Consider the following 20,803-nt stretch of genomic DNA (forward strand, 5'->3'; position numbering starts at 1 on the left):
TGTTATTTCAGTGAATTCTCCATAAAACTGAGCTAAATGCTAAGCTCTTCTAGAAATTTCCAAAGGCAAAGTGACAGAAGTACCAAGTTTGGACTTCCTTTGTTGATTCTATCATTTACTACCCCTGAGATATTGGCCAAGCCATCAGACTTCTATGATTCAGTTTCTTATCTGTTATCCAAAGCCAGGATTGTGTATAACACAGGTTAGACTTGAGGAATAAATCCATAAACGGGCCTGGCCCACATTGGCTTTCCCTTCTCCTATCAAGGATCTCCCTAAGACATTGCTTTTACTTGCTGCCAGAACAACTGTAGTCTTTACCACTTGCTCCCTCTCCTCCAAGCTTCCTAAAGAATAAAGAAAAAAAACACCCAAGAAGAAAGCAAGTTCCCAGGAGCCATGGAACACTCTGTGTCTACACAATGCCACCTTTGGAAAGGTTTCTTGTCACGTTTCAACCACTTTAAACTGGACTTAGAGACTGTTCTTAAAAAAAAAAAAAAAAAGTCTGAGAAAGGAGTCATTAAATATCAAATAAATGCCAAGGAATAAGAAAGAAAAATAATTGTAAATTCACTGTCAGAAGGCAAGGGTAGTTCCCAAAACGGGATACAGAAACATGTCTGGTCTTCACTCTTCAATGGGCTGCATGTTGCCTTGTTAATACCACAGTACCGGTTGTTTGCTCTGTACACTCTATTTTCATGGACGGTAGGGATTCAAAATTTAGACCACTATGTCTTGTCTAGTCCTGTTCAGGGGCAATATCAGTCATGTTTTCATTTTTTTAGATACGAGTGTCCCAGATCAAATAATGTGGTTGACCTACCTTTTCAGTGATATAGAAGTTTGAGCTATCAGCATGCTGCAGTGCAAAGTACTCATGGTTGGCAAGGGACCACCTTAAAAACACAAGCATGAACTGATCAGAAAAACAAAGGATGGTCATTTTCATTTCTATAGCGTGACACAGTTAGATGAATGGAGCACCCTACCCTTGGAATTGGGCCCACACCAACACACCCCCACAGTGCAGCTCCTAGAACAAAAGGACATCAGCCTGACCAACCATCTCCTACTGAGGATCATTGTAATCATGTTGGTCTTATTCGCCTAGTGCCTGGAATATTTCGTCTTCATCTTTGAGCCGGGGTATTTAAATACAAAGTTACATTCCTCCCCATTTTGAAGGAGTGGAGCAGAAAGAGGGAAAACAAAAGAAATGAATGCAATTTAAATTTTTGATAACTGTTTCATTCCCATTCCCTCCATGTTCTACAATCCCCCAATCATCAGTACGCTTGCTGCAGATGGAAACATTCCCCTTAAGTATCCCAGGTCTTAAATAAACTCCAAGTAAGACTCGCTTCCTAATTCTGCTCTGAAAGCAGAAAAACCTCACGCAAGTTCTCTATGTGCTTCTCCTTTGGACTGTTAGGGCCAAAGACAAGGCAGAAAGCTCCAACACCGGGAAGCTCCTGCAGCCAAACTACACACGGGCTTGTCTTTTAAATTCTTTCATCTTCTATGGGAACCTAAATGGTCCTCTCAATTTATATCAGACGAGGTGTGTATTTAACCTCAGGAACTTCAGATGGCTCCCTGCTGAGTAGGATGAATGAACCACAACTTTTCAAAATAAATAAAACTGATCCCAGTGTGCATTCGCCAGCCATTTCACACTTTCTGCTCTTTGAGGAACAACAGTAATCTTTTGGTGTAAGAACGCATGTAAATCTTACATAGTAATTCATGTTAGGAATAACATTTTATAATTGCTCAGGAATACTTTATTAGCTTCTCAATTTCTGGACTGAAGCAACTCAGATGAATCCTAAGTAATACTTACCCATCACAGACTTCCTTTATTATTGCAGACAGCGGTTTTTTCTGCAAAATAGCAAAAAAGGGAAATGCTGTTAGTTTCATTTCATCATTTCAAATAAAAAGAAGAAGAAAAAGAAGACTAATAAAAAGATATCTAAGTAAGGAGAATTTACATTTGCTATTCTTGGTTGTTGTCAATAAGTCGGTAATTTTTCTCAAAGTATAATCTACTGCCATCACCACCAAATACATTAATGATTTATTGACCTTGTGGTTCTCTTTTCTATTCTTAACGTTATTAATTGAACAAAATATGCATCATATTTAACTTAGCTGTGTTAAAATCAAGATGAAAACATGGTGGCAACAAAAGCCCCAAGGTCAAATGATAACCAGAATTCCTCGGGATTAGTACATGAAGCTGGCAACCAGCAGTTTGGCTTTATGCAAACAGGCTTGGGTTTGTGATATTTTTACGAGAACGTGTGGCAAATGCAATATGAAGCATTGCGAAATTGTTCCTGCAAAGTGCATAGAATTCCTCTCCTAACCGTGGCCCTGACCAAAGCCAATCATGCAGCAGCTTGAGCTGGGCACACTTGAGTAATGAGATCGTGACACCATGTGCCGCAGTGTCGACTGGCCGGTTGACTACAGCTGTGCTCTGGGCCCAATAGCCACAGCTGTGCTCCGCCTGCCTCCCCAGAGAAGGAATGCAGCAGACACACACACACACACACACACAGCTCACCCAGAGATGTTGAAACTTCTCTACTTTGGATGCAAACAGACCCTGTCTGTCCCCTGGGGTGGGCGGTAGTGTGTCAACCGAAAGGACAAATCACAGACAAGAAACTAAGGGGGAAGAAAAATCAAAGAAATACAACACATGGTCTTGGATTTTCAGATACAAACATACAAAAAGCTGTCTACATATAAACATGTTCTGCTTTTGTCCCTTTGAAGAGCAATATGGTATGGGGAAAGAAATTCTGAATCAAGTACAACCGATTCAAATCCTAGTTCTGTTAACTTGTCAGCCGTGTAATCTACAATTTCCTTAATTTGCTGAACATCAACCAATTTATTTGTAAAATGGGCACAGGACCCATCCACTCCTCAGGGCTGCTATAAGAATTAAATTAAATGAGAATTAATTGAATGAGCAAAAAAATTCAAAAAAAGGTGAGAGTTCTGGCTTCTTACCTTCTCACATCACAGAATAAGTTCCATTTTCTCCTTACATCCTTGCCTTTGGCCAAGATGCTACTATATCTGCCCTGTTGGTGAATTCTGAACACTGTTCACAGTCCTTTCTAAGGGCCTCCAGCCCCAGCTAAAAGCTTGGTCCTCAGTATTCCTCCAGTGAACACCCTGCCACCAGAGGTCTGGCCTCTGTGACTGAGTCCACCCCCATGTGATCAAAAGAATGGCTGACTAAAAACCCAGTGGGAAGAAAGGGCACATAGAATCACTGAGGAGTGGAAAGGTACCTGGGTATCCCGACATCCTGAGCTGGTCTCCTTTAGCATGAGATGAGAAATGGAGATTGGGTTTTACAATAAACTCACATGTTGTACAAGCCAAGGGCTTCATAAGAACTTGTCCACTGTTGATGGCTTTAGCAGTGAGTGAAGGGGCAAAGGTTTCTCACAACCGGATAACAAAGGAATTTGGGAACAAAACTCTGCCCAGAAGATGACTTTGCACTTCCAACTGCCAGAGACTTCTCCAGGCTATTGTATTTCAGGAAGCCCCCTCCTCTTACTTTTTGCCCCCTCATAACTGAAATCTAAATCACAGGGCTGGGTGTCAGCCTTAAGTTATACCACAACAACAGATCAGACCAAGAAAGCATTGCTGCTGACGTAAGAGAACACATCTAAAACAACAGCTCCCAGAATTAGACTTTCTCACTGAGGTATCAGAGAGGAATTTCTTAGATTTTTCATTCAGGTCTGATTCATAGATTTGGAACCAAATCTGAAAAGACAGCAGTCTATGGGGTACTATTATATTTAGAATATACTTCAGTCGAATATATGAAAGCAGTACAGACCACAGGGGAACTCAGAAATTTAACAAAGATTACAGAAAAGCTCTAAGCTACCAATGAAAAAAAGGAATCACAGTTAACTGAACATAATGCACCCATCATGCAGACTTTGCCACTTAAATTGAACGTTATGTGAGGATGGGGGCTGGCTCCAGGACCCGCTTCCCACACTGCCCCCTCCATTCTTCTTGCTGTTCCAAAGAAGCATTAGCCCTTAAACCCAAAGCTAGTTGCAATGACCTTCCAATCCTCAACTCCCTCAATTAGGCCACCGTATTGGACACTATTACCACTACCTTCTTTTTGAAACACTATTTCCAGAGCTCCTATAGTATTTCCTTCAGTTTCCTAGCATTTTAAACAATAAACCCTCAATAAAATCCAAGAGAGCCTTCATTGTTTCTGTTTTGCCTCCAGCTACCTAACACCAAATTTCTGTGCTTGTCTCTTCCGCTTTTACCTAATCGGTCAGTTCCTCATTCACTTCAACTGCCCTGAGCATATATATAGTTCAGGCCCCAAATACTCTCTTGCAAATCCCTGACAGCTTGCTAGATATAGCATTTGACTCTCCTGTAGGCATCTTACTGAAGACACAAACAAAAACCATCACGCTCACCCACGAATCTGCCCCAACAATAGCCTGGCTCCAAAGCTCCCCCACCCCCACCATGACGCCTTGCTCTCAGGGCACCACTCCTGCTTGGGAACATCGTTAGCCCTCATTCCTTCACTCTACAGGTCAACTTAGTTACAAGGCTCTATAGCATTTTCACATGACTTCTCACCTCCTAACTACTCTTCTAAAATACAGACATTCCTCGTCCCAACTACTGCTATCAGACAAACATTCCCCCAGTGTCGTCACCTCTAACTCTGCCTCCCAAGTCCCAGCACCATTCCTGAGTGCCAGCTCTTTATTACTAACCACTCACCACAAATTTTCAGTCAAATGTTTCACCGGCACATCAGACTCTCATTCCTATCTTCCATGACTTCCGACACTAGACTTGCCTACTTCGGGCAGTTTTTTTTCCCACATATATTTCTAGAGAATTCATCTTTGCCTTTCCCTTTTCTTTACCCTATTTTGTGATATACTACTTTACACTGAGTTTCATCATTATTTCCTCCACAACCTCTCTCCACTTTATCCTTTCCAGACCTTACCACCACCTTTATTAAGAGTTCTCAGGACCCCATCACTAGATCCTTCCAAATAAGTCTCTGCATCTCCAGTTTCTTGCTCTCCAACCCCTACAGGGACCATAACCAGACAAAATCAGACTTTCCCTACAAACTTTGCTCAGGTCACTCTTGTTGCACTAATTTCCTCCACAGATCCCCAGTGACCATTACCTATATGGTATAAGTCCCTCCATTAACTTGTCATCTGAGGCCTTCCATGATCTGGGCTCAAGCAGTCAAACTTTCTACTAATGTTGTAGATGTTGCCCATGTTTCTGGATTCTGATTCACCAAAAAACAAAAACAAAAAAAATCCCACTTCCATACTTTCACCTTACACCATTTGAGGAAATGTCCCTCTCCTTCTTTCTGTTTCAGCTCTAACAATGAACTCTTACTATCCCTAATATCCATGTCAAAGCCACCTCCTTCAAGCAGATGTCCATTATCTCCCCAACCACACAGAGATCACTCCCTCTATGTACTTAGCACATTAATCACTCCTGAAAACTTTGTATCTGTCTTATCTTCTTGTCCCTTGAGAACAAGAAATCTTAATTCATCTATTTAATCTCCAGCCTTCAGTACTAGTTACCACAGTATACAGGGGCTAATAGAATCTAAAAGGAGACTCAGTACATTTCTATTTAATGGAAAATCCACACATTCACTTTCTGTTAAAAACAAACCAAAAAAAAAAAAAAAGTGTTGAACATAAAGCAAACTATTCTGAAGAATAGCCTGGATTTATTAGCACACATCCCCCTTCCTACCATGTAAACTACCCTGGGTGGCTCTAAGCAGCTGCTGGCCATAAGTGGTTAGACACGTGAAGGCTGTCACTACTCCCTGCACAGACAATGCTAGAAGGAGTTATGTGATAGACGGCTTGGAAGAGCACTGAGCAAGCTAGCTGCTGACAAGCGCAATTCAACAGGTGATAAAACAGATACCAGTCAAATGACTGTCACCATCCCTTAGCAAGGTCACACAGATGAGCAGCATGACTATACACAGGACTGAACAAGATGCTCCAAGCAGAACATGCTAGTCTGATGACACTGCTTTTCTCACTTCCTATATACAGCCCTCAGTCTGACAGGAGCTCTCTGCCTGACTTAAATTCCAAGCCAAACACTGGCTCTGCCCGTGTTTTACTTAACATTTGCTCAGGCGACATAAGAGGTTTCTGCCTGTCTGCCCAGATGGCTAAGACTTGAGAGTAGGGTGACATCTTGATAGCTTTCAGTAGACCCGATGAATAATCTGTCTTTCACCTCATTGAGAGAAAAGGCTCAGGAGAAAAGAAAATGTGGTCTAAAAGGCTGAAAACTGATTCTTCTTTCTGTGATTTCAAAAACCTAAAAGAACTAGAAATAAAATTCTACACTCTGAATATATCTGGATTTAGAATATTGAAACAAAATTATTTTAACTAGCTGAGTATGTTTTCATAATTAAAAGAAATCATAACTGGGACACCTGCCTGGCTCTGTCAGTAGGGCGTGCGACTCTCAATCTCAGGGTCGTGAATTTGAGCCCCACGCTGGGTGTGGAGCCTACTTAAAATTATTTTTAAAAAACTGTAAATTCCTTAAGCGTTCTGTTTTGAAGGTCAAAACTATCTTCTTGGGGCGCCTGGGTGGCACAGCGGTTAAGCGTCTGCCTTCGGCTCAGGGCGTGATCCCGGCATTGTGGGATCGAGCCCCACATCAGGCTCCTCCACTATGAGCCTGCTTCTTCCTCTCCCACTCCCCCTGCTTGTGTCTCCTCTCTCGCTGGCTATCTCTATCTCTGTCGAATAAATAAATAAAATCTTAAAAAAAAAAAACAAAACTATCTTCTTGGCCTCAGCAGTGAACTGAGATGGTAAGAGCAGGAATTTTTTTAAGGATAACCTGGAGGGTCAGTTATCAGATTTCAACATGCAGGGAATCAGGGATGTCCTCAGACCACCACGTTCTTTTACCCTCCTTCCCTAGCAATGGTGAGGTCATCTTGCAGCATACGAAAGTATTTCTTCATTTTATATTATTCCGGGAAAATCTTAATGTTGGCAGAAATATTTTTATTTGTCAAACAAAGTATGCATTTCCATATGAATCCTATTGGCAAAGTACGATGTGCCAACAGTTATATTCAAGGAGTAGCTTTGTTTTTTAAGATTTATTCCTCCCTTTTACTTTTAACTCTTATTCTCCAAAAGAATTCCTTTATTTAGCTTAATTTGCCCAAGACAGTAAGTCCAGAAAGCAAATTTCCCATACAAAAAGATTTGTTGATCTACTTTTAATAAAATCAGCTAGATTTTTAAGAATGGCCAAATTCCCTAACAATTCATTTTTAATCTCTGTCTCTGGCAACATTCTCTTCTCTCTGGTCCTTAAAGTGGGTGTTGGTCCTTTGCTTTCCTTTTTATTATTCTCCCTTGCTTTTAATGAAATGCCAGTATCATAAATTCCTGAATCCACACCTCTCACTCTGACCCTGCTTCTAAGGTCAGCTCCAGCATTTCCAATAACCCCTCTCGTGGGTCCACGTGGGTCCCGTCATCCCTTCAGGGTTAACACTTCATCTTCCTTACTAAACCAGATCTTCCTCTTGGCTCCCTTTTATCTCTTAAAAAATTGGTTCTCCCACCCAAACCACATGGTTCCTGTAAGGCATCAGAGAACCCGAGAAGAAACATCCTTGGGAATCCCTACTTGTTTATTTTGGGCGGGGGGGGGGGCGCGGGTGCAGAGGGTGCAGAGTCCAGCTGCCTCCAGGCTCCTTCCCGGAGACAGCCCCACCGGTTTGCTGCAGCCGCCTCCCCTCCCTGACATGCCTCTGAGGAGCACACTTCCTATTTAACCGCCTATTCCTGTCCTTTGGTCAAGGCCTGGCGACTGATGAGCCCAAAGGCTCACCTCGGGGGTCTCAAGCCTGTTGGTGTCCACGCTGCAGCCTTGACACCGGCCTGTGGAGGCGGGCAGCACCCCCAGCCGATATGACCACGTGCCTGTGAGCACTTGCAGATGGTGGGCTGCAGTTCTTGCCCCTGACAGTCACTTCTCAGGCACACACTTGTCCTAAAATGGACAACCCCCAGAAAGAAAGCCTGGCTTCATTGAAACAGCATTCATTTAGAATGTTTTTAATGACCCAAGGGGGGGGAAATGCTTCTGTGATGACATTAAGTTAATGGACATCAGAAAACTACTTAGAATGCTGAATTTTTATCTACTCCCCGCTTTTGGAAATCTTCCCTTAACTCTGAGCTCTCGAACAACTTTAGAAAATGACTTCCTGGGCTTGAACCCCCAAACTTCTGCAGCTCCAGGTTTTGTAACCTTAGGTTTACAACTTCCCTCCGTGCTTCCATCTTCTTTTCTGAAAATAAACACAGTCCTTCGCACACTACAGTGTCATGAGTCTGACCTGAGATGGCATAAATAAAACCTCTGAGACAGCACCTAGGACAGAGTACGGCTCTGCATGAGGTACCAATGAGTAGGTTCTTTCAATTCTCATATACCACTGGGACACTTTGCAGGTACTTTTTTAAAAAGTTGATTACATAAATACATGGATGAATACCCAATTCCTCTTTCTTCTTTGAGTGACTCCAGCCCCGTTGCTGCCTTTGGCTCTCATCGCCTCCTGCTCTTCTTCCTTCGGCTCATTTTCATTTCGTCTGCCCACTTGATCATACTTGCTTTGGAGGCAGAGACCACCTCGGAGACACCTGCGGTCACCTCCCAGGCAAGTGGCTGCTCGATCCCCGCACGGCATGCAATTAATGCATACTGTTTGATTAAGAACACATCTTCTTTTTTCAGACTTTTAGCTTCTTTCCCTTTCTTCTGGTCCCTTTCTGACTGCCGCTGAAACTCAGGCAGGAGCTAAAGACGGAACGGAGCAAGAGGGAAGCAGAAGCAATCCCCGATCCCTGCCATGCATCGGCCCTTCCATATGGCCATCGCCTTACAGTCCTTTCATTGCAAAACTGTTTTCCACAAAGACTTAAAAGTTTTTTGGTCCTAGACTATTAAAAAGCTTTTCTCCAGTGCTTTAAAAGAATGTGACAGATGCTTTATTCTGACACTTTGAGGCGATACAGCACAGCACTTGGGATTCTACTTTGCTTTTATAAATGGAAATTCATTGAACATATTCTGCACAGCAGTTATGAGTAATGTTGGCCCAGGAAGAAAAGAAACCCAGCTTCCAAACGTCAGGACACCTCTGAGAAGGAAAACGCATGTTAACTACGACTTAGCCTACAATAGGATTTGGAGAAACTTTAATGTACAATAACCAGCCTCATTCCCGGAGGTGCTTCCTGACATTGTGTCAATGACACCTGTCATTTAGAACAGCTCTATCTCCCCCCCGCCATGAGCCCTATAAGGACTCTCCATGCTTCGGAGCCATATACCTTTAGCAAGGAGGAATCTGATACACTCCGAGGGGTGCGCTTCCTCTGTTTTCCTAATAGCAGCCTAAATAATCTACGGAAGAATGACAAAAACCACACATTTCTGGGGAAAATTTAGCTGGTTCTTGGAAAGCAGGTATTTTGACAACAGTTTCAATGTGACTCACTGACACAAGATTGCAGGAATTGTCAGAAGTGACAAAGGGGCTCACAACGACATCTCCAGAGTAGTAAAACCCTGTGTATCATGGTAATTTTAAAAACTGGAAGATGACAGACTATGCCACCTTTTCCTTGACAAATAAGGATTCGTTTCAAAAATGGTTTCCTTATAATGACTTGTTTCAAGCTTCATGAAACTAATTAAATGATACATTTTAGCCATATAAAGTACAAACTTTGTGTCACAAAAATCACTGGACTTCATGGATGAGCAAAGACATAAATCATTGGCACTCGTGTTAGTGGGTTAAAGACAAGTGATAAAACCTTTCTCTCTTAGATATTCTGATATACTTCTCAGCAGACCCTGTATTTCTCTTTGATTGTAAGAGAAACTGAAATTTTAGAAAGTGACAAAAATACAAAAATGAACAATGCAAAAATGAAGCACTACTCATATCAGTTATCTTCCGTGATTCTCCTTCGTAGTCCTGGACTATTTTATATTGTCCTGATATCAACGTTGCTGGAGATACAAGAAACAATTTTTTCCCCAAATTTCAATATCTCAGGGAGCAACAATTTCTTAATTCTCATATCCTTCTCGACCTTCCTTAATATCTGTCCTCTCCAAGAAGTATGCCCAGATGACTCTCCACAGGCTGGCACGCCATTTTACTCCACCACACACTTGCAACCAAGTGTTCTCTATGTGAAAATGAAGGCTTCACACTCAAACCAAGCCAGGCCTTACGGTCTGCCTATCTTCACTCACGTGAAATAGACTAATGGTGTCAAGTTCATTTGTGGAAGTGAACAGTATTTATGTGCGTGGTTTAAAATCTAAAAGGCAGGGGTGCCTGGGTGGCTCAGTCAGTTAAGCATCCGCCTTTAGCTCAGGCCTTGATCCTGGGTTCCTGGAACCGAGTCCTGTATCAGACTCAGAGGGGATCCTGCTTCTCCCTCTCTCTCTGCCACTCCCCCTGCTTGTGTTCATTCTCACTCTCCCTCTCTGTCAAATAAATAAATAAAATCTTAATAAATAAATAAATAAATAAATAAATAAAATTTAAAAGGCAGGCAGGCTCAATAGCATAAACAGAAATGACTGTCAACCCCAATGGATAGGGTATTATCAGACCTGGTGAGATACAAGAAAGCCAGATAAAGCTCTGAAGGTAAAGTAAGGTTCAGGTTCAATTTAAACACAGGATTATAAAGGCTTATCAACTGCAAAGAAACTGAGATTGGATATAAGACAGCAGTCAAAAGCACACTGAGAGGAACTGGTGGTAAAGGGAGTTTTAAGAAGTGAGTTTACTTTTCCAGTTCCCCCCCCTTTTACTTCTTGACTCTCTTCACTATGTAGTGGATTTACTTCTTCATGAGTGGATGCACTAATGCCAATTCGTCCTTCTTTCTTGAATAGTAATGGATGTGCTAAGACATCTGCCAGCAAGCAGTGAAGGACATGGGCTTCCAATTCTCAAATACAGGTCCCAAGAATGGGACAATGACAATCTAAGGCTAAACTATAGCCTTGAATAATAAAACAGGCTCTTCTGGAACTATCTGGAATATGCAAACAAGGGCCACGACCTCACACACTTTCTAAAACCCTACTACCTTTGACATATCACCAACTCAGACTTTTATTATCTATCATCATTTGGCCAGCCTTTCTGATATTAATGATAATAATTAATGATAATAGTAGTAGCGACTTATTGAGCGACTACCATATTTCTCCTACAGGATGGTATTACTAAGTCTATTTTACAAAACAGAAAACTGTATGAGGATCTTGAGATATTAAGTAGCTGCTCAAAGCTTCAAAGTATATGGAACAAAGCCAGAATTTGAACCTAGACCTATATAATTCCAGAAGCCTTGCTCTTTAACTCCAGCCCACATCTGGTGTCTTGGTCACTGTGAACAAGCCCAAGTGCCCAAAGTTAACACCCAACGGGAAGGGTGCTGGAATTATGGACAGACTGGCACATAGTGAGTTCATGATAAATATGATTAAAGGCACGATGTTTTAGCACTACCATGAGAATAGTAGATGACCCTGCATTAGGCATTATCCACATAAATTATGATGAAATCCTAAGGTAACACTGAACTTTTAAAAAAATTTTTTATTTATTTGTTTGAAAGAGAAAGAGAGAGAGAGCATGAGCAGGGGAGAGGGGCAGAGGGAGTGGGAGAAGCAATTTCCCCCACAGAGCTTGAGCGTAGGACCCTGAGATCATGACCTGAGCCAAAGGCAGTTGGTTAACCAACTGAACCACCCACGTGCCCCGACACTAAGCCATTTTTTTTAAGGATTTATTTATTTATTGGAGAAAGAGAGCATGCATGCATGTATGCACGACTGGGGAAAAGGGCAAAGGAAGAGAATCTCAAGCAGACTCTCTGCTGAGGGCAGAGCCCAGTGCAGGGCTCGATCTCATAGCCCATAAGATCACAACCAGAGCTGAAACCAAGAGTCAGACGCCCAACCAACTGAGCCCCAACACTGAGACTTTTGATAACCAGTAGAAGAATTCTCCGTACTTGGGTCCCCTTCTCACCTTAACCTCAAATCCACACCTCCAGCCCTCACTTGCCTATAGTCCCGTTCTGTCTCAGCCATTTTAACTTGAGTGTCTATCTCTCCATAATCTTGAACTCAAACCTTACCCCAAAACTCTCCTTCTCAATTTTCAACTTTTACTCATCTTCTTCTAGTTAGCCAGAAAATAAGCTTGCAGTCAACATTACAGCTTCCCTGCCCTTCCGATTATCTGTCAGCCCCACCAAGTCAATCTCACAGGTGACTCTCTAAACCTTCTTCTTTATTCTGCCCATGGGAACAGAGAAGCAATTAAAAATAGATGCTCAGAGCACTTTTCGTTGAGGGTATAGTGAATGCAAAGTCATGGCTAAATGGATGTTCGTGTGGGAAATGGAGAAGCTGACAATGTCATATGCATGAATGGGAGAGAGGGAACAAAGAAGAAAGCCAGAAGCGAAAGATGTCTAAATCCTGTAAACAACTCTTGATGATTTGGACCCATCATGAGTTTTTAAGCAGGAAAGTGACATAATCAAATGTGCATTTTCTAATGATAGGTGATTGCCCTGAAAGCTGAGCGAACACACAGGTGGACAAATTGGCCAAGTGTACTGAAACCCAAAGAAAATCTGAAAGGAGGTACAGTTATATAGACACCTGCCTTATTCTCCTGAACCCATCTGAGAGGCTCTGGACTTTGAGTCCATCTAAATACCCCTCCACTAGTGTTTTCTGTCGTGATAGTTGCCACAACCATTTGCCAGCTATTCACAAGAAATCTTGAAATCATCAACATTTCCGTCTCCCTCCCGCCCCTCCCTCATATAATTAATCATTAATTTCCTGTTAATTTAATCTTCTTATACATCTTGATGAGACATACGTTTCACTTCTTTCTGTCTCTCATCACTACCCTAAGCCACAGGATATCATTTCTTGCCTGGACTATTGCGAGGACTGCCTAATTAATCTCTCTTATTTCATTTTCTCTCTCACAAAACAAAAAGAAAAAGACAGCAAACATATTTCTCCCCTTAGCTGAGATTTCAGTTTAACTGAGCAAAAATGAACTCTAACATTCTGCTTTTCCTTTTGAAAATGAATTGCAGATTTTAGGCTGCTTTCTAAGTGGATTTCAACAGAGAAATCTTCTAAAAGTATAAATCGTACCATGTCGATCTCCTGCTTATAAACCTTTCCTTCTCCTGTGGCTCTTGGACAAAGTACTAAGTCCATACAGCTCCACACAGCAGAGCCTTTACTCATCCAACCAGACAAATTCAGAGCCCCAGTTCTCTCCCACTGTGGAATTTCTCTTCAATTCCACAAAGGCAAGACATTAGCCAAGATCTCCTCAAATATTGCCTCTCCACCATTCATTCCATTCTTTATTAGTAGGACTGCCAATTAGACATAAGCCAAAATCTCTTAATGTACCCTTTTAAGACAACTTCGCATTCATATTTTTCATTCTTTCATCTTTTGGGCTATGTTCTGGATAAATTCCTCATTTTCATCCTCCAAGTTATCAATTCTCTCTTTAGCCAAATCTACTCTAGGGTTACTTTGTCTATGCATTTTATTGTTTTTATTTATCTTTTGTAGGGTTTTTTTTTTGTATTTCACTTACCGTGTATATATTTTCCATTTCTAAGATTTCTAATTGTTTCTTTCCCATATTCATATATTCCTCAATTTTTATCTGCCTACTTTGTGCTCATAATCTCCTGCTTGTGTAGACATTGTCCTCTCTCTTTTAAAGTTTTGCCCTTTGGGTGATATGTGTCACACTTATGCTTAAGCTCTCCCTTGTTTCTCTCTCCGTTCCTCCACACAGCCCAGAGAGAACAGGGCCAACCAGAGCAGAAGCAGCAAATGCGATGAAGAGGGACCAGAGGCGGGCAAGTTCTTGGAGGTAACTGATCAGACAGAAAAGCTAAGGGAGATAGTAGAGCCTAGGAGGACATATGGTTTCAGCTTCAGCAAAATGGGTGTATATTCGCATCTATCACTGGGATGAGGAAAACATGAAGATTCTGAAGCAAAACTACACAGGTTTTGGAGAAGGGGCAATAAGGACACTTTTGAATATATTGAGTTTGTGGAACAAGGGACATATAGATGAGCAAGGCTAATGGGCTGATGGGCAGTTGTTTATATGGGTCAGGAGGTCAAGAAAGAAGTGAGCCAGAAATGACCAGCACCCTATGGTGATGAGGCTGATAAATCCAAACAGATCACCACAAACTTGTCTCAGAGTAATGACCCATCCACAACCATTTTGGTTTTGGGGGTTTTTCCTTTGTTTGTTTTAGAGGGGGGAGGGGCAAATGGAGAAAGAGAGAGGGAGAGAACATCAAGTTGGCTCCATGCCCAGCGCAGCCTGTGGTGGGACCGAGGTGGGGCTTGATCTGGTGACCCTGAGATCTCTAGCTGAGCCCAAATCAAGAGCCGGACACTTGGAGCACCTGGGTGGCTCAGTCAGTTAAGCATCTGCCTCTGGCTCAGGTAGTGATCCTGGGGTCCTGGGATCGAGGGCTCCCCCACTATCGGGCTCCCTGCTAAGTGGAGAGTCTGCTTCTCCCTCTGCTCCTCCCCCTCCTTGTGCGTGCTCACCCTCTCTCTCTCTTTCTTTCAAATAAATAAATAAAATCTCTAAAAAAAAAAAAGGGGGGGGAGTCAGACACTTAAGCACTAAGCCATCCAGGCACCCCCACAATCATTTTGAAAATGGATATATCTTATCTAAAAAGGCATTTGGTTGTCTTTTGACTATGGATGGCTTTGATGGAAGGACAAAAGTAAATCTTTATAAAGTAGATTAACAAAATGTAATAATACATTTAGAATGCACAGTGGGAACAAGGAAAGGCACGTTCCTCTCACCACAGCCACCCCCTTGTAAAAAGATTTCCCTGCTGAAATCTACCTAGAAAGCAATCTAAAATCTGCAATTCATTTTCAGAAGGAAAAGCAGAATGCTAGAATTCTTCTTGCTCAATTAAACTGAGCTCTTGGTTGAGGGAAGAAATATGTCTGCTGTCTTTCTCTTCCAAAGCATGGCAAACTCTATTTTATGAGGTTAGACAGACTCTGTCACGCAGAGAGAAAGAGCTAAAACCAGAAAGGGAAGTAGCCCAGTCACTTTATTTTAAAGGAAGTTTAAGAAATAACTGCTATGATGCCGAAGCCAACAAGTGCAAAACTCAGATGAGGGATGACTATTCCTGTCACAGTGTCATTCTACCTTATTATGACATCACAAAAAGCACTAGCACAGCAGCACACAGGCTTTGGCGCATCTGTGGTACGTGGAACAAAAGGAGCTCTTGCAGGTGGTGTTCGTACACTCTGAGAGCAAGGAGAGCGAGGAATTAGCAGGACCATTTTACTGATGAAGGCATGAGGCACTTGCTGAAGGCTACTATGGGAACCAGAGGGGTCGCCAGCACAGAGCATTAGAAATCTAGAAGGCCTCACAACGGTGATTTGCAAATCTGGGTCCCAGAGCACCAGCATCACTGGGGAGCTGGATAAAAACAGGAATCCCTGGGCCTCCAACTGTACCTACAAATAATCCTCTCCGTATGTTCAATATGTTTCATACCCAATTTCAACGCAGAACCAAGCTTGGGAACCGCTGATTTAGTCCATCCGCAAGAGAGAAATTTGTCTATTGCCCAGGGGACATTTGGCAATGTCTAGAGACATTTTTGGCGGCTTTAAGTGGGGGAGGGAATGTTACTGGCACCTATTGGGTAAGGCCAGGATACTGCTTAAATCCTACAATGCACGGGATGGCCCTCACATCTAAGAATCATCCAGTCCAAAATGTCAGTGGTGCTGAGGCTGAGGAATCCTGATATAATCCAACTGCTCAGGAAAGAACAGTCTAGGAAAATCACATGACTTTTAATTTTTGCCATGCAAGGTTGGAACCTCCCATTCCAGAAATTCAGTCTCATTTTCCTGATACTCTGGAATTTTGAAACTGTTTATTGTGGGAAGCTACATATAACACAAAATTTCCATTTTTAACCACTTTTAAATGCACGGTTCAGTGGTATTAAGTACATTCCTATTGTGTATTCTGTGTGCTATGTGATCTGGAAAGCTCTGAATTCAAAATTTCTTATTTAGAGCTCAGCTGTCATTTTAGTTCACCAGGCTGTCAATATTTAAATGTCAAGGGAATTATGGGTTTTCAGGCTACAGAAGTGGCTCTAATGCACTTACGGGGACATTTGTATTATTGGTTCCAATCTTACCCGAAACACAAAAAGCTTGTTCTCTTCTATGTACCACTCTGAAAAATTCATAATTGACTCCTAATGGTTACCATTATTAAGCAGAGTGTTGAGTGATTATCTCACTGAATCCCCACAATGCCAGGAAGGATGTATGAATATTGCCAATTCTTCCTTACAAAGCAGGAGGCTTGTCCCCAGTCACACAGCTCTTATGTGACAGCCCAGACTTTGAGTCCCTATGAATCTGCCCACAGTCCATGCTCGTAAGCACCAACCCAAACTGCCTCTAAGCAGTGTCTGGCTCAAAAGGACGTCTCGCTTCAGGTGGGCTGCTTCTGTGGTAACCCAGGTCACTTGCCACATTTTCCCTACTTTTTTTTTTTTTTAAGATTTTATTTATTTATTTGACAGAGATAGAGACAGCCAGAGAGAGAGGGAACACAAGCAGGGGGAGTGGGAGAGGAAGAAGCAGGCTCATAGCGGAGGAGCCTGATGTGGGGCCCGATCCCACAACACCGGGATCACGCCCTGAGCCGAAGGCAGACGCTTAACCGCTGTGCCACCCAGGTGCCCCTTCCCTACTTTAAAAAAAAAAAAATACCATCTTTGCTTTCAGAACAGAATGCGTCCCTGGAAATCACATCATGAGTGGATGGAGTAAGCAAACTGGCAATGGTGTATGTGTCTGCTCAAATCAGGCTGCTGTTAACGGTGGGGCCGACTGGGGAGGGGGCGTTATGAGATGGAGAATCTGAAAAAGTACTACCCATCAAGTGAAAGAAGTCAGACAAAGACAAATACTACACACGGTATCACTTATATGTGGACTTTTTTTAAAAATCACACTTACAGAAACAGAGAATAGAAAAGTGGTTGCCAGAGGCTGGGAGGGGAGAGGCTGGAGGAAATAGGGCGAGGCTGGTAAAAAAGTACAAACTATCGTCCATAAGATGAATAAGGCCTAATGTATAACACGGGGACTATAACTGATGACACTGTCTTGTATAATTTAAATTTGCTAATACAGTAGAACTTGAACATTCACACACACACACACACACATACACACACGCACAAGAAAGATAAATATGTGAAGTGATGGATGTGTTAATTAACTCGATGGGTATATTTGTACATCAAATCATTGTGATGTACACTCTAAATATCTTATAATTTTATATGTCAATATACCTTGAAAAAGCTGAAATGAAATTTAAAAAAAAGAGCTATCCAACAGATTTATGGTTTAGTAGACATTGCCTGGGTTTTAGCATCATGCGGTGCTAGATTCAAACCAGGAGCTTCCTAGCTGTGTGACCTGAGGCAGATTAATGAACTTGTGAAAAATTACAAACTAGGGAGTCTACAGTCTGCCTTGTTGGGCTATAGTAAGGGCATGAAATACTCCATGCAAGGCACTTAGCATACTGCCTGGCACATCGTATGTGCTGGTCTCGTGGTCCATGCTATCATCACTACTGCTGCTGTCATTACTCCAAAGTCAAGCACAATGGTGTAAACGTACTTTTTGCAATTAACAAGCTTCAGGAAGGTCTTGGGTAAATCAATTTATACATATTAGATTACATCTTAAATAGACTACAGAAATAGGCTAGCTGAGGGGAAAATGCAGGAAGGCATTCTGTACATGCTTGCCTAAAAACACATCATCTAGGGTTCTTTTAGGGAAATAAAATCCCAAACCATATATGGGTAGGTAATACTATAATTTTTCTGTTTGGAGGATGGAGAGTATCAATGTTTTACCCTCATCCTTACCATTCATAGTTCAAACCTAAAGCAGACCCACACAGAAACAGAAATCAATGTGAGGGATCACAGCATACAAATGTACATAAAACACAGGCTGACCACCAGGAGCATATAATCTACTTCTAAAGACATGGGTACGTTAAAAAAAAATGTAAGTAACATTCTGCGCAGAATATATTAACTGAATAAATACTACAAGCAAAGGAAATGGTATAAGAAATTAGAAGGATGGAGAAACAACTGCATGATAACACACAAAAAACGGTTTGAGTAGGAAGGAGGCTCTGGGCAGTGCGTCGCAAAGCCAGGATCTAAAGGAATGAAGAGCTGAACACAAGGGCAGGAGGAATCCAAGCAGGTTTACTCTTAGAAAGAAGCAGCAAGAGATGAACAAGCGCATAAAGGCACAGGGACACACTTCTAAAGGGGCAGCTCCTCTAAAGCAAGATGGTACTTGAAAATTGCACATAGCACCTGCAGATCCCTTGAGCCCTGGATAATATGAAGGGAAATCATGGAACGGGACATGAAGTCAAGCTAAACAATCTGACTCAAGTCTCAGGATCACTCAAGAATCATCTCCATGACTTTTCTTTTTTTTTTCGATTGTGGCATATTCTCTTCAAACAAACTCTTTCCCCAAAGCATCCAAAAATGACAGAGGTCAATACAAGCTGCTGCTGCAGGAATGAACGTGGAGAGCCTGGAAGCACACTGCATACACCCCTCACCCCTGAAGCATTTGAGAAGGATCCTTGAGAAGGATCCAGCTAAGGTTGAAAACCATGTATCTCTCCCCATCATCCTTTCTGGGCCTGAACCTGAGACCTAACAGTCTTCCCGAGTATCTTTCTGGTGCACAGATAATAGAGATGATCTAGACCCCTCCCCCACCCAGATGGCCTGTGCTAGCTTTTCCTGAGTAGAAGTGGGCTCTATCTCCTTATATGGACAGGATGGAGTAGATACATTTGGGGCTATAAGCGACACAGCTAATCCATCCATCTTCTACATGATGCAAGTTCTAAAAGTTGGTTAACACCCACGAGACCGCCTTCCTGCAGGTTTACGTCTGGGCAGTCTCACCAACCACCTGCTTGTGTTCTGTTGGCACGTGAAGGTTTATAGAGAGAATAGCATATCCATCAAACAGAGAAGAATGGTGGCCCGCGAGTCAGGCAGGCTGGTGACAGAGCTGGTATTACCTTGGACAGAAGTTATACCTAAAGCCCAGAGAGAACATGGAATCCAGACCAAAAGGATCAGTAGTAAACACAGACCAGTGGGCTAAGCATTGAGGTTGGGACAGATTTAGAAAAAAGGAGAGACGTGGAATCATGAAGGAAACTCAAGTGGGAGAATCTCAGAACCGCAGCTTAATGAAGGAAGGGGGGTGTTTCTAGAAGATAAGAATGAGCAGCTTTGCCAAGTGTGACCAACAGAGTGAGGCGAGCCAAGGCAGAGTGAAGACCACTTGATTTAGCAAAGCAGAAGACACTGTGGCTGTCAGAGGCAGCTCCGGGGAGGAGAAAGTTGTTACTACTCATCCTGAGATTAAGTAGCTACTGACGCCACACAGGGGCGGCATATACTGACAACATTTAAATCAACTTGGAATGGAAAGGCAAAAATAAATCACACACTAGCAAGAGAATTACTAGGTTGAGAGAAGGGTCTTCCAAGGTAAGAAGAGAAAAATTTACAACAGCCAAAGAGACGGGGGTTGGGGCAGACTGAACACCCTGGGAAAAAAAGCAGGACCACCTCTTCCCGCCTCTGCTGGCAGTGGGGGGGTGGGGAAGAGCATGACAGGAGACAAAGGCATCACAGGCTCCGTGGAGGCGTGCGAATGCATCAGCAGAGGAGCTGTGAGGCACAGACAGGAGTGGAGGCTTTCTGTCCTCCGTGTACTCCTCGGAAAGAAAGGCATGCGGGGGCAGGGCAGAAGCAGGAGCAACTGGAGGCCTGAGGAGCATGTGCAGGAACAGCACAGCTGCTGCCCATAATGCTGGTGAGTGGCAAAGGAATGGAAGACAATATCGCAGAGGAGTGCTAGGGAGCCAGTGAATATTCCACAATACAAATTGGCTGCGTGTCCAGTTAGCTTTCTCCCTTGCTGCTTGATGATGCTTCTTACTTTCTCTTGTGTTGTCTCTCCTTCCTAAACATTAAAAACATTAGGCAGAGAAAGAAGGAGAAAGTGAGGGAACTGTTCATGATGAAGGGCAGGTAAAAAGGAAAACCAGGGCATTTCATTTTCTTTCTTTCTTTCTTTTTAAGATTTTATTCATTCATTAGAGAGCCTGAGAGAGAGCACAAGCAGGGGGAGGAGCAACGGGAGAGGGAGAAACCAGCTACCCACTGAGCAGGGAAGCAGACAGGAGGCTCGATCCCAGGACCCCAAGACCACGACCTAAGCTGAAGTCAGACGCTTAATCAACTGAGCCACCCAGGCGCCTCGCGTCTCATTTTCTAATTGAATGAGAACGTGCTTAAGCTAGCAGCAATGAGGGCTGCCTTTACGGAGCTATTACTCTGAGCCAGGTCATGTCCTATTCTTTTCA

The 20,803-nt window shown here is 42.7% G+C and overlaps 1 protein-coding gene across 8 annotated transcripts in view; it reads right to left on the minus strand.

Annotated features, from left to right (window-relative positions):
- The window catches only part of ELMO1 (engulfment and cell motility 1), a 521,109-nt gene that overhangs the window by 395,796 nt on the left and 104,510 nt on the right, over window positions 1-20,803 (minus strand). For all 8 annotated transcript variants that reach the window (XM_034659738.1, XM_034659793.1, XM_034659646.1 and 5 more), the window contains 2 exons: window positions 1,853-1,893; window positions 833-905 (listed from right to left, as the gene is read on the minus strand). In XM_034659738.1, coding sequence (XP_034515629.1) covers window positions 833-905; window positions 1,853-1,893 — 114 coding nt within the window. Of the gene's footprint in view, window positions 1-832; window positions 906-1,852; window positions 1,894-20,803 lie in introns of those variants that run through there.

The sequence above is a fragment of the Ailuropoda melanoleuca genome, chromosome 1 (assembly GCF_002007445.2).
Source record: "Ailuropoda melanoleuca isolate Jingjing chromosome 1, ASM200744v2, whole genome shotgun sequence".
Taxonomy (NCBI): domain Eukaryota; kingdom Metazoa; phylum Chordata; class Mammalia; order Carnivora; family Ursidae; genus Ailuropoda; species Ailuropoda melanoleuca.